The following is a 14,897-nucleotide window of genomic DNA, read 5'->3' on the forward strand; positions in this document are numbered from 1 at the left end:
GCTTCAAGGAAAAATGGCATGTCTGGTTAGAGGACAAATACAATTTCTGAAGTTTGCCATAATTTGCTTTCCTTTTCATCTACTTAAATTTTCCATTCAGTATTTGATAATCCTATCATAAACAACACAGAAACACACCCTTCCATTCTGACCATCAGGTACCCCCATTTTATTCCTCCCCCCCTAGCTTCTACCACTCATTCTACACACTATAGGCAATTTACAGTGGCCCATTTAATGTGGAGGAAACCAGAAACATCCAGAGGAAACCCACATGCTTACAGGAAAAAAACATGCAAACTCCACACAAACAGCACTGGAGACCAGGATTGAACTTGCTCAGTCACTGGTGTGGTGATGTGCAACAGCTCTACTAACCATGACCGCTTCTTCCAGTTTTCTCAAAAGTGCTGTTGTGAAATACAGGTTAAACCAATTTGTCATCCAGTTTTAGCCAACATGATAATAAAAATAACATTGGTCAGATGTGTTAAGGTTTAACAGTATTGCAATAGAAAATCTCACCACTCTAAATTTAGGAACAGTTTTTGAATTTAATATTTCAACAAACTTTTATTTACAAACAGGCCATTTAATCTTAAGAGCATCACAAAGTAAATAAGTATACAAAACAATGATTATAAATCAACTAAAAACATCAGGGTTGATTTGTTATAATACCATGGGCAATCTGCATTGTAGTTCTTGCTGCACATTCCTAGGGCTGAACGTGGAAATCTAATTATCTGAACTTCAAGTGCCAAAATGACAAGGCAAGTTGCAATTCATGATTTATTCATAACACATTTGCTTCTGAGCTACATGGATAATGTATATAACCTGCAATATGGCATATTCAGGCTGAGTGGTCAAGAGCTAGCAGCATCTGTTTCCTTCTCGGGAGCCAAGAGGAACTCCTTGATCTGTTCCCTCACCTGTGCTCTAAAACAAACCACATTAGATTTGTCAATTACCATTTCCATTTTGGGTGCAACCGTCAATGTGAGAGTAGTGCCCAAGAAAGAATAAACATTAAATCCAATTTAGTTATCAGCTCCAATTTCTGATTCAGTATTTCTTAAGGCAGGCATGTTACAAATATTTGGCTCCTTCAAATGTTGCCAACGAATCAATTGTTAGAAACCCCTCATCCCTCCTTGTATTTTTTTGATGATTGCTTGGCATTTTAAATGTTAGACATAAACTGAAGTAACCAAGTTCTCTGTAAAGGATCTTGGTTTCTTAATCATGCTTAGGTAGAAAAATGTGCAGCAGCTTTGCTTGGTCACTTTTTTTAAATTGAAGTGAACATGTATGAAAATATCACTGAAGTTCTGTATCAGTTACTAATCTGGTTTTAGAGTTTAAGGTATGATATTTTGATTACACTTAAATCTATGGTGCTGATCTTTCACTATTAATTCTTTCAGTAAACTTGATTTGTGGAAGACTGATGGTGGAAATTTCTAGACTGAGCTGAAGAATTGGTCAGGCTAAAGTTTTTTTTAAAACTTTGTCCCAGGCCTTGGACAATGCTACATTGCTTTTTAGGGAGCTGGGATTTATTTATGAGCACTGCCCTAGACTCTGCTGGTGAACCAATACAGCAGTGAGGTAACTTCTTTACAAAATTGCAATTGTGTAGTGAGGAACAAAGTCATCCATGACAGTAAAAGGTTCCTTTCAATGACATTATCAGCTGCAAGCCCACTTCTCAGCTTTTGTGTATGCTAGATCTCTCTGAACGCACCCACCTGTTTATAAAAACACACTGGCACAACGGGTACAGAAAGTGAATATCAAACATTAATTAAATAAGAAATTAATTTCTACTGCTGAGGGCCCAGATAAATAATTATACACAAACATTAAGTCTGTAATGGAATCAAAATCTATTTAATCATCAAATTACTTTTATAAATAGCCTAGTGATTATTAATTTAAATTAATCCTTCATCTTAATTCAGTATATGTAAATTCACCTGCGTTTTCTGCGCTCCGCTTCAGAGAGGACATATTGTGGTAAGAGATCCAGTGACACCTAGAAGTTAACAACCAAATGGGGGGGAATCATTAGTGCATTGCTGGCCCAAATGTAAGAGTGGAACTTTCTGGCAGGTATGGGGTAGAGTAAGTGAGTCTTAAGTTTTTTCTATAACATAATTACATTCTGATTTTGGACCCGTCTTCCATTGATAAATGCATAAACACTTGCCTTGTCAATGTACAGTTATAAGATTGAAGCTGAAAAGTACCTATTATGCAATTTAACTGTCTACTTTGCAGCCTACTGGAAAGTAAATGGTGTTTAGATTATTTTGCAAATCTTTTATTGGTGTTTTAACTCCGCACTACGATAGTTGTCTTTTATTGAGTTAGTTGTACAGCAAAGAAACAGGGCATTACCCCACTGCATCATGATGACCATCATGCCTATCTATACCAATCCAACTTGCCTGCAATAATTTAGGTAAGCAAATGACTAGTGATCTACACGTGTATATTTGAATTAATTTGGTGGAAGTATGATAGAGGGTGGTGGCAGAGGGATGTTATTCTGACTGAAGGTCTGTGACCAGTGATGTTTTGCCAGGATCAGTGCTAGGACCTCCTGATATGAAAATGTAGGTGGGCCGATTAGTGAGTGTGCAGACAATACAAAAATTGGCAAAGTTGTGAGGACTGAGGAAGGTTGTCAAAGGATTCCCCAGTAAGTAGAACAGTTGGAAATGTGGACAGAAATGGCAGATGGACTTTAATCTCGACAAGTGAGGTACTGCATTTTGGGAGGTCAAATGTAAGAGGTAAGTATACAGTAAATGTAAGACCCTGAGAAGCACTGATGTACAGAGGGATCCTGGGGTGGATGTCCATGGCTCCCTGAAAGTGGCAACACAAGTGGATAGGGTGGTAAAGGTGGTATAAGGCAGACTTCCCTTCATTGGTCGTAGTGTTGACTAATAAAAACTGGAGTCATGTTGCAGCTGTATAAAACTTTGGGCCACATTTGGAGGCAGGAAGTGGAGGCTAAGATGGTGCAGAAGAATTTCACCAGGATGTTGCCTGGATTGGACAGTATGAGCTGTAAGGAATGGTTGGACAAACTTAGATTGTTTTCTCTGGAGCATCAAAGGCAGAGGAGCAACCTGATAGAAGCAGATAAAATTATGAGAGGAATAGATAAGTCTTTTTCCTAGGATGGAAATGTCAAATACTACAGGTCATAGCTTTAAGGTGAGAGAGGGAATCTTTAATGGAGATTTACTTGGCAAGTTGTTGTTTTTAAACAGGTTGGTAGGTGCCTGGAACACACTGCCGGGGAAGTGGTGGAAGCAGATACAAGAGCAACATTTAAGAGGCATTTAGACAGACTCAAACAGGCAAGGAATAGGAGGGATATAGACCATGTGCGGCTTAAATTGGTAAAATGGTCAGCACAGACATCGTGGGCTGAAGGGCCTGTTCCATGTTAAGTATGACAGTTTACATACAGAACGTTCAATTAATGCATAGTGTGTAATTAAATATTAGAACTTTGGCTTTTTTGGAATCCGAATTTGATACCTTAGCAAATGGAAACAATGTTCATCAAAACCATTATATCAGAGCTCATTTTAGGGTTAGAAATGTTATTATTACAAACATTGTTTTTAAATTAGTTTAAAAACAATTAGTTTTTAAACAAATTAGATTTTAAACATTGTTAACACTTCAGACTGATTCTGCCTGACCTGATGTAGAACTTCCTGAATTTGTTTTGTATTAAATATTGCTTGTAACAATAGCAAAACTGGGAAATTGAATTTTCACAAGGTGACTCACCATATCTTTTATAGTTAGTCTACAGCTGTAGCAAAGCAGTGTGAGGAGATTGGTGGTTCTATTTCCACTGAAATAGCAAATACATTTTAACTAGTAATTAACTTTTAAAGACTTACTACAATTTGCTATTACATGAACAACAAGAAAATGTACAGCATTTTACAAAGCTGCTCCAAGAAAGCATACAAACTGACACTGTACCAAAAAAGCAAACTTTTTGACAAATGGGTATAAGAATAATTTTTCAGAGCTTAGAGTCTATCTGCCTAAAGACACAGCTACCGGTGATAGGGCAAAAGAAGGTAGGAATGCACAACAGATCAGAAATGGAGGAACACAAAACTCCATGATTTGGGGCAAGATGAAGAAAGGGGTTTTGAAGGTTGAGACCACAACCTTCACAACTGGACACAACAACGAGAATTTTAAATGAGGTGCAAGTTGACAAGGAGCTAACCTTTATCAATGGATAAAGGTGGAATGGTTCAACACAACTTTTAAGTTAGGATACAAGCAGCTGAGTCTTGAATGAATTTATAGAGGGTGTTAAGCCGCATACCAGTAAGAGATAGCAATGAAATGGTTTAATCTGGGGATAGCAAAAAGCTGGATGAGCTGATACAGGCAGTAGTACATAGGTGTAAACTGGGAATCTTGATGACTTAAGGGATGGATTAGAAACTCAATTCCCAAGATATGGGGTCAGTCCCAGTAAGGCAGATGAAATTTATAGCTATAGAAAGAAATCAGTGGCAAGAGTCAATGACAGCAGCTTCTGAGTTTAAAATGAATGATTTTTTAAATTTTAACTTTATAATTTAAGAATTAAGATTTGTCTAAAGAACTAGATAGCATCATTTTCCCATTAACCATAGTCTCAGTAAACAGTTACGGTAAATTCAAATGAACAGGTTTATGTGAATGAATTAATTTTCCACTTGGATAATACCCATCTCTTTTTATCTAAAAATAGGTCCATGCTTGTTAACACCTACCAGCCTGTTGAATGGTATGCTGCTTCTGAGTGCATACCACAGCATTTTCCTTCGTCTTCTCCATTACCACAGCAAGATTGCTCAGTAACCTTTGGCACCTGATCAGGAAGCTGCTTGAGTGATAATTTTTCTGATATTAGGGTAGCGTGAAATGCCGAAGCTTCCTCTTAAAGAGAACATACAATGTGTTTTTAAAAATGTCTGGACTTTTAAGTACATTTTCTTATAAGCAATTTCAACAATTAATCCAGATTCTATGTCCCTCAGTTGTGATCTACCCTCTGTTGCATATTTTCCAGGTGAATCTAAGAAATTAAAGTTAGAAGCATTAGAAAACAACTGGGCATTTAACACTAAAACATCCCTGTAAAGCAATTAAGAGAAAGCCTTTTAATACTTACCTATTTTACTGTTCATAGCGCAGAGGCATAGTAAACACTTCTCTGGCTGTTCAGCATCATAGTTCAAGTCAGAGCAAGCTGTATTCAGCTTCTCACTGGTCCTACAAGAAAAAATGGCTAACAACAGATTACTGCAATCTATTATGTTCTCTGTCCCATATCTTAACGTAATTTTTGAGTTTCCAAATACTTTGTAGAAACAAGGATTTTCAATCTTAAGTTATGTTCAAACCCCCTCTTATTTGAACCATATTGTTAAAACATGACTACAAGGCATGCATAGAAAAAGAATTGCAAAGGGAGTCTAGAGCAGTGTTCTTGTGCATCTCTTGGCTTTTGGTTAACATTAGCATTGACTGCGATTGGTAGTAGTCTATTTGCCCTATTGTGCACGTTCTATATCACTCTTGGAAGAGTAAAAAGGGGAGAAAATCTCAGTGGAAAGAATGAAGACATTATAATAAAAACACTATAGTTCAAAAACATGCAAAATAACACTTTCCATTGTTCCAAGTTTCCACAATGTACTGCACTTTAAATGTTTTCGCAAATAATTTTAAGGCTAAAAAGCAGCACAATTCTTACCTGTAAACAGTGCTTACAGTGGATGGGAAATCAGTCTGCAACTTGTTCACAAAACTCTCAGTCAATCGATGGATGCTAGCTTTATCACTGGCCTGCAAGAGTAAAGAGCAGATCTTTGAGTTGCTTGGAACAACTACCTTTTATTCAATAAACCAGAAGTGATGAAATTCTAAATTATGCAGCGATCAAATAACTTTGTGTAAAGTTATATTCAAAGGTCACTGGTATTCATGTGCACTTCAAGTATTTAGTTTAATTTTTCAATTAATCTGATAGATGGTGGCCATCAATAAAATAAAACTGCAGTAAAAGAAAACTGCAAATTGCTGGGACTCAAGGGACTGAGTTATGGAGAGAGGTTGAGCCTTTTTTCATTGGAGTGTAGGAGAATGAGGCATGATCTTATAGAGGTGCATTAAATCATGAGGGGCCTAGAAAGGGGGAATGTGCAGTCTTTTTCCCAGGGTTAGGGAATCGAGAACTAGAGGACATAGGTTTAGAGGGGAGAGATTTAATAGGAACTTGAGAGGCAACATTTTCACCCAGAGGGTGGTCAGTATATGGAATGAGCTGCCAGGGGAAGTGGTGTAGGCAGGTACATTAACAACATTTAAAAGGCACTTGGACAAGTACATGGACAGGCAAGGTTTACAGAGATATGGGCCAAACACAGGTAAATGGGAATCTTGGTCAGCATGAGCCAATTGGGCCAAAGTTGCCGTTTCTGAGCTGTACAACTCTGCATGGAGTCCTCTTAAAATGCCTTGTACTACAAAAATTATCTTAGTACAAGAACTTATGCCTCCTGTAACCATGTCTGAATTGCCTCGAGCTTCACACACAGCAGAAATGTAGGATTTCTTTTTCCCCCAGTATACAATTATACCAAACAGTTTTCAGTATGAAGAGTATTAGACAATAGTGTACAAGCTCTCACTCCAAAAGTGCCCTGGTACACTAAATTTTATGAATGGTTTTAAATTTGCAGACAGGATAGTGCACAGCCTTTAAATGCAATGAATTATCTTACCTTTGTATCCAATGCTGGGGTAAAGACATTAGGAACATTAAAAAGCTTATTGTAGAAAGCAATTTCTTTAGATGAATATTCCCTCATTGGCCGTACAATCATGATGTCCCCGTAACGATTATCTGAGAAGCCCTGGATTTGGACAGGAACAACAGAAGACAATACTTTTATGATAGTTAAACTAGGGATCTGAATATTACTGAAAGCTTTTAGTTTAAATTAAGCTCTACAGCCCTAGATGAAGCACATAACTCAAAATCTCAGCATGAGTTAAAGTAAGAGCAATAACTTAGAGACACAAGAGACTGCAGATGCTGGAATCTGGAGCAAAAACAAACTGCTGGAGGAACTCACTGGGTTGAGCAGCATCTGTGGGTGGGGGGGAAGAACTGTCAATGTGTTTTGGGTTGAGACCTTGCATCAGAGGGAAGATGGCCAGGATGAAGCTCATCCAGTAGTTTTGGTTTTTTTTTGCTCCAGATTCAAGTAACTGGAGTTTCATTTCCAATAACATGGTACTGTAGGTTATATTTTTAATAATTCTTAAATTAAATACAATATTCAAATTTTGGGATACAAATGTGATCTCAATATTTCAGTAATGATTTTGAGCAATAAAATTGCTTTGTTGTGAGAACAGAAAATGCTGGAAGTACTCAATAGGCTGGAGTGTGTGACAATGATCTGTAACATTAACTCTTTTTCTCTCCCACAGGTGTAGCCTGAGCTATGGAGTATTTTTAAAGTCATACAACACAAACAGGCTTTTTGCTCTGCGTGCCCATGCCAACCATCAAGTACCAATCTATACTAGCACACAGTACTTCAGCTGTGGACTAACCAATGTTTTCCAGCATCTGCAATTTTGCTTTTTAATAAATGTCAAGTTACTTGGGTTATTAAACTACATGCTTGCTTTCTTTGCATTGAGCACACTGTCCTGCAGAGAAGACAGAGGAAATGCATGCCCCCCCCCCCCCCATTCAAAAAGCCCTTGGTACATTCAATGGTAATTTACAAATGATATGTTTGAAAAGGATAATTTTTTCAGGACTACCAGAATAGGATTTTCCAAAGCAACAGCATAGCCATGAGGAAAGCACATGAAATGGGTAATCCACAAACTCTTCAAGTCCTACATTATTTAGAACAAACCCATGTTTGATATCCAAACTAAACTTGCAGTTCAAATGGAGTCCAAAAAGCAGTTCAGAATATCCAATGTAAGAATAGTTTATTATGATAATGGCATCATATTTATAAGTGATCAGCAATTTTTTCCCCCCCAGTGTATTTTTAAATGAATTGTGGCATTGATTAGTTAACACAAATAACTTTTTTAAGAAATAAGATTTACCCACGTTGATCACTGTCAACTTAGTTTTTTTTTACTTCCAATAGGTAGCTTACTCCTTACTGTATCAATAGCAAGTGAGGCTCCACGTCCCAATGAAATGTTAGTCAGAAGTTTTACTGCCAGTCGGGTACAGCTGTCTCCCATCATTATTTTTGTGTAGCCTTTGATCCTTGCAGTGTACAAAAGCAGATGATGTCTGTTGAGAAATGCATTTTTCTTTGAGAAACTTAAAATCCACAATGACTGGAGAAAGCACTATTGACATAGACAAGAGGTCAGCCATATTTTCATTTGTGCTTACACATGCAACTGGTAAAGATTATTTTAAGAAGCAATCTTGTTTGAAGATGCATTTGAAATGAATGGTAGATAATGAAAAGATTGTGCTTGGCAAATAACTGTTCATGTTGAATACTGGCATTCAACTGTCCAGACTCTGTCACTCAGGCAATGTCCAAAAAGGAAACTTGTATCCATGGAACCACTGCAATGCAGCTTTAGAAGAAGGGAACTTAAAAAAGGTATGGGGAAGACAGGGTGTGACTTCTTAGAATGTTTTCAAGAGTGACACATTTCAATTATGAAGATGGGGTGAAAAATATAGGACTATTTTTCTTTGAAAAGAAAAAGTTAATAACATGATCTGACAATGGCTTATGATGATTTAAGAAACTATTGACAAAAGGTTAGATTTAAAATCATTAGCAAAAGTTCTAGAAGAAAAATAATTTTCCACTCTGTTAATGGAATTTGACCAGTTCATCTGAATATCTGTTTGAAGCCAACTTCATAAATTTAAAAGGAAGTTGGACATTTTTATTTTCACATTCCTTTTTCTGCACCTACAACTGCATTTGCAAAGACCCAGCATAGTGACTGTGACCTGCTTGGCCCTTCACTGCAGTTCAAGTTTCTATGAAAATTAATAAAAATAAAGTGACTGTTTCTGCAGTACAGAGTCTACTTGTTTTAAATGTTTTTTTTAAAAAAGGTGCATTTTGCTGCTCCTGGAACAGAAGGGTTGTGGTTACATAAGGACAAAATATGGGAAGTTGCAGCTATTAAATCTGCTGCCTCAGTGATCCTGGTTCAATGCTGACCTCGGGTGCTGTCTGTGTGGAGTTTGTACTGTTTCTGCCCGTGTTTCCTCCAGTTTCCTCCCACATCCCAAGAGCGTATAGGTTGGTGGGTTAATGGCCCCTGTAAATTGCCCCTAGTGTGTAGTTAAGTGACAGAATCCTGGTGGAATTGATGGGAACATGAAGAGAATAAATTAGTGTAGGATTGGTGTAAATGGGTGTTCAGTGGTCAGCGTGTATTCAGAGGCCAAAGGGCCCATTTCCATACTGCATCACTGTAAAATTCTTTACACAATGTCATGAACCTTTAGGTGAAGCAGGTGCCAATATCACTTTGGGGGATATTACTGTGGCAGATCAAAATCTCATTAATAAGCAAAATATTAAGATCTACTCTGAAGCAACATTCAGAATTTTTTTTACCGTAATGTTTGCAGCAATTCCTCTTTAGCAGTCAGAGTCTTTATTGAACTGAACAGTTCCTTTACTGCTTCGGTTTCTGCCGAAGTAAACTGCCAATTCCCACTCACGGAACTTTCTGATGAGGTGCCCCCAGAATTCTCTTCAGTAAATACATCACAAATACCAAGCTGAGCAAGTTTTGATTGAACTTCGTCTTCTGAATGTGTGATGTTCAATTGCTCAACCGTAGGCTCTTGCTCTGGATCAACCAGGGTCTCTCGTTGTTTTTGTAGGAAACCATCCACAGCCTCTTTGTAGTTTTCACCATGGCTTGCTGGACTGCAGGAAACACTGTGCAGCATGGAATTTGGCAATTTGAACACCTGTGGAATAAAAGCAGTCAACTTGTTTCAATACTTTTTTAAATAAATGGCAAAAGTTTCACTGGATCAAAAACAATATAAAAATGCGGAGAAGTGTGAGATAGTACACTTTGGAAGGACAAACTCCAAGGCGGAGTACAAGGTAAATGGCAGGATTCTGGGCAGTGTGGAGGAGCAGAGGGATCTGGGGGTTCATATCCACAGATCACTGAAAGTCGCCTCACAGGTAGATAGGGTAGTTAAGAAAGCTTATGGGATGTTAGCTTTCATAAGTTGGGGGATTGAGTTTAAGAGCCGCGAAGTGATGATGCAGCTTTACAGAACTCTGGTTAGACCACACTTAGAGTACTGTGTCCAGTTCTGGTAGCCTCCTTATAAGAAGGATGTGAAGGCATTGGAAAGGGTGCAGAGGAGATTTACCAGGAGAGTATGGATTATGAGGAGAGACTAAAGGAGCTGGGGCTTTACTCATTGGAGAGGAGGAGGATGAGAGAAGACATGATAGAGGTATACAAAATATTAAGAGGAATAGATAGAGTGGACAGCCAGCGCCTCTTTCCCAGGGTACCAATGCTCAAAACAAGAGGACATGGCTTTAAGGTAATGGGTGGAAAGTTCAAGGGAGATTTTTCACCCAGAGAGTGGTTGATGCATGGAATGCGCTGCTTGGGGTGGTGGTGGAGGCTGATACATTGGACAAGTTCAAGAGATTGTTAGATAAGCATATGGAGGAATTTAAGATAGAGAGATAAATGGGAGGAAGGGGTTAGATAGTCTTCGGTGTGGTTTGAAGGTCGGCACAACATGGTGGGCCGAAGGGCCTGTACTGTGCTGTATTGTTCTATGGTTCTATGGACTATTGCTAAAACTGTTACAATGAAGTAATGTTTAAGGATAACTTAATAAAATTACCTCCTCTAAATAGACTATATGGTAAGGAAATCCTGAAGCCTGGAACATGCATTCCAGCTGTGATAAAGTTTCCCGTCTTTCCTCAAGGCTCCTTCCACATACAGCTCCCTCTGTAGGTAAAAAGTAAAGTGATAACAAAAACATTCTATGTGACTGCTCTTGCTCCCACATTTGAAACATGCCTTATTTATTCTAACCTCTGCAACATTGTCTGTCTCTGCCACAACTCACCAGTCAATTATTCTCAATGCATAGTAAATAGACAACAAAAGAAAATGGTGAAGCAAATACAAAGGAAAGTTTAAAAAAAATACAAAGTTACCATGAAACTAAATTATCGCGGAATATAATAGTAGTATTTTAAAGACTTCAAAATAAATCAGGACTGAAAATGCCAAAGAATATACAAGTTAAACTCCACAGATAATGTAAATAATATCGAAATAGTAGAACTACTGAAATGTTATTTGTTCTGTCTCTCCCTTTTGACCCAGGCAAGTAATAGCTGGGCAAAGCATTAGAAGATAAGGAAAAGAAAACTGATAAAATGAATGAAACTCAGAATATAAATTCTCTACTTTGGATGGATTGCAGGATTGACAGACATCAGATATTATTCCGAGATTGAAAAAGGATGTTAGGACAAGATCAGAGAATGAGAGGTCAGTTAGCTCAACATCAACAGTAGAAATGGAATCTTATTCATAAATGCAACTGGAAAAAATAGTTAAAACAAAAGCATAATGGTCGTTAACAAATTTCATGATTGATCAATCCTATTGACTTTGAGGAATTATCAGGAGTTCATAAGAATATTGCAGTAGATATTTGGATTTTCAAAAAGACTGTCAAGTAGGCAGCAGCAAAACAGTTATTGCGAGTGCATGTGGAGTAGCAAACTTATATCAAGCTGGATGGAGAGAAAAAAAAGAGTGGGGATCAGGGGAAGCTATTCAGACTACCAAAAGATGAGAGAAATGTTTCACAGAGATCAGTGCAAGGACTACCATTGTGAACAGTTTAATAATTACTCCCAAGAATCAGAAATAGTTTCCAAATTTGCAAACAACATCCAACTGGGAGTATAATTAACACTAAGAAAGAGTAACCAAGACATTATTAAACTTGTACAATAAGTATATAATTGGTAAAGAAGATTTCAATAACAATATTTGGTAGGAAGAATAGAGACAACATGCTGCTTGGATAATAACTATTTAACTGAGGAACCAAGGGATCTAAAGTACTGGTAAGTTAATCACCAAATTAGTAACACAGTTTAATGAGGCCATTAAAAAGAAAAATGGAACACTGGGGTATATTCAGGAGAATTGTAAAACTATGTTTAAGAAAAGGAGTTACTTTAAGTATGTGTAGAACTTTGATTAGACCACAGATGTAGGATGTGCCAATTCTAGCCTCCATGTTATAAAAATATTTCGTGACACTGGAAATAAAAAAAATTACAAGGATACTAAAACAGGGTATACACTTATAGAACCTGCTTCCAGAAAGATCAAGGAGTGAGGACTTTAAGATTGATGAAAGAGTTTCATAGCGTTGATGTACAGAAAAAGTTTTCACTTGTAAGTGTACAAAACCATAGTGTGCAAATGTAAAATAATGATTAATACATAAAATGCAAAACTTGAGAAATAACTCATCACAGCCTTGGTCCAAACATGTACCAAGAATCTAAATTCCAAGGGAGCATGTGAATGACTACCCTTAACATCAAAGCAGCATTTGGCAAAGGTGGCACCAAAACACTCTGCAAACTGAAGTCAATGGACATTAAAGTGAAAACACTTATACAAAGATGGTTGTGGTTGTTGAAGGTCAATCATCCCAGCCTCAGGACAACATTGCAAGAGTCCCAGGCCCAACCATCTTCAGCTACATCAATGACATCATAAGGTCAGAACTGAGGATTTGTGCTACGATTGGATAATCTACAATTCACTATGCAACTCCTCAGCTAATGAAGCAGTCCATGCTTGAATGCAGCAAAATCTAGGCAACATTTAGGCACAGGCTGATGTGGTAGGTAACATTCCTGTCAAAAAAGAGCCAAGGCAATGGCCATCAACAACCACCTGCCCTTGATATTCAATGGCCATTTCCCTAGCCAAGTCCCTTGCCACCAACATTCTGGTGGTCACCTTTGGTCAGAAAACTCAACTAGACCAGCAACATCGTCATGTTGCTACAAAACCAGATTAGAGGCTGGGTATCCTATGGTGAGTGACTACTCCTGATCCTAAAGCTTTCTACTGGGCATAAATCAGCAGCATGATGGAATACTCTCCACTTGCCTGGATGAGTGCAGCTCCAACCACTCAAAAAGCTCACCCCATCCACAATAAAGGATCCACCTTATTGGCATCCCATCAATGACCTTAAACATTCATTCCTTCCATCACTGCGACACAGTGGCTGCACTGTGTACCACCTACAAAATGCACTGCAGTCATTCATCCAGCCTATTTCAATGGCACCTCTACCACCAAGGACAAGGGCAGAAATGGTAACAACACCACTTGCAGATTCTCCACCAAGCTGGACATTATTCTGACTTGCAAATATATTTATATTTCTCACATCATAGGAGGAGACCATTCAGCCCATGCTGGCTCTCAGGGCAATCCACATTCCCTCCAGTTATTTCCCGGTAACCTATTCTCTCTCACATACCCATCCACATCCCCAGATTCTACTGTAATTGCCCCCCCCCCCCCCCAACAACTCCCATATCTTAGGAAAGATGTGCTGATGTTGGAGAGGGTTCAGAGAAGATTTACGAGGATGATTCCCGGAATGAAAGGGCTTACATATGATGAGCGTTTGTCGGCTCTTGGACTGTACTCACTGGAGTACAGAAGAATGAGAGGGGACCTCAGAGACATTTAAAATGTTGAAAGGACTGGGCAGAGTAGATGTGGCTAGGCTGTTTCCCTTGGTGGGTGAGTCCAGGACCAGAGGGCACAATCTTAGAATTAGAGGGTGCAGGTTTAAAACAGAGATGAGGAGAAATTTCTTTAGCCAGAGGGTGGTGAATTTGTGGAATTCCTTGCCAGGTACAGCAGTGGAGGCCAGATCATTGGAGGCGTTTAAGGAAGAGATAGACATATATCTAAATAGTCGGGTATCAAGGGATATGGGGATAAGGCCAGAAATTGGGGTTAGAATAGCATGTTTTTTTTTTCACCTGGCTCCCCCCAATTTCTCATTTCTTTTTCTTTTTCCCTTTTCCTTGGAGCAGACTGATGGGCCGAATGGCCTACTTCTGCTCCCTTGTCTTGTGATCCCAGAAAAAAAATTGCATAGATGCAAGGGAAAACTAAACCAGCAGATTAGAGCAAGAGAAATGGAAAATACCCTGATAAGTACAGATAAAGAGATATAGGAGGAGTTGCAATTGGAGCAGGATAGCCTACTCAGACCAGGTTTAGCCTGAGTGGCCTGCTTCTGACCTGCAGATTCCATTTCCCTTGCTGACTGTTATATTCCACCACCAAAATTACAGTGCACCCATCTTTCATCTTTTTTTGCCCTGCTCCATTATTACTTATTAATCAACTGTGGTCCTTCATCTCATAACATTGATTTAAAAATGCTCATCATTCAGATGCCCGTCCATGAGCTCATGGCTCTGTCTCTGCAATCTCCTGCTCTAATCTCAGAGTTGTAAAGCATAGAAACAGGCCCTTTGAACCAATACGTCTATGCTGACCATTATGCTCATCTAAACTAATATCACTTGCCTGCATGATTCCATATCTCGCGATGCCCTGCTCAATCAAGTCACTGTCCAGATGATTCTTAAATGTTGTTACTACTCCACCCCTCCTCTGCCAGCTCATTCCAGATACCAACTATTCTGTGAAAGATTTACCACGCAAATTCCCTTTAAACATCCTCACTCCCACCT

At 38.5% G+C, this 14,897-nt stretch overlaps 1 protein-coding gene across 1 annotated transcript in view; it reads right to left on the bottom strand.

Annotated features, from left to right (window-relative positions):
• ctu2 (cytosolic thiouridylase subunit 2 homolog (S. pombe)) overlaps positions 1–14,897 on the bottom strand; it is a 30,134-nt gene continuing 15,237 nt past the window's right edge. Inside the window, exons 6-15 of the mRNA XM_052028102.1 lie at positions 10,967–11,076; positions 9,693–10,054; positions 8,251–8,386; positions 6,834–6,965; positions 5,804–5,895; positions 5,219–5,319; positions 4,818–4,983; positions 3,823–3,889; positions 1,983–2,041; positions 1–942 (exon numbers count right to left, since the gene is read on the bottom strand). Coding sequence (XP_051884062.1) covers positions 870–942; positions 1,983–2,041; positions 3,823–3,889; positions 4,818–4,983; positions 5,219–5,319; positions 5,804–5,895; positions 6,834–6,965; positions 8,251–8,386; positions 9,693–10,054; positions 10,967–11,076 — 1,298 coding nt within the window. The 3' untranslated portion in view covers positions 1–869. The remainder of the gene's footprint in view (positions 943–1,982; positions 2,042–3,822; positions 3,890–4,817; positions 4,984–5,218; positions 5,320–5,803; positions 5,896–6,833; positions 6,966–8,250; positions 8,387–9,692; positions 10,055–10,966; positions 11,077–14,897) is intronic.

Source organism: Pristis pectinata, chromosome 13, assembly GCF_009764475.1.
Source record: "Pristis pectinata isolate sPriPec2 chromosome 13, sPriPec2.1.pri, whole genome shotgun sequence".
Lineage (NCBI taxonomy): Eukaryota > Metazoa > Chordata > Chondrichthyes > Rhinopristiformes > Pristidae > Pristis > Pristis pectinata.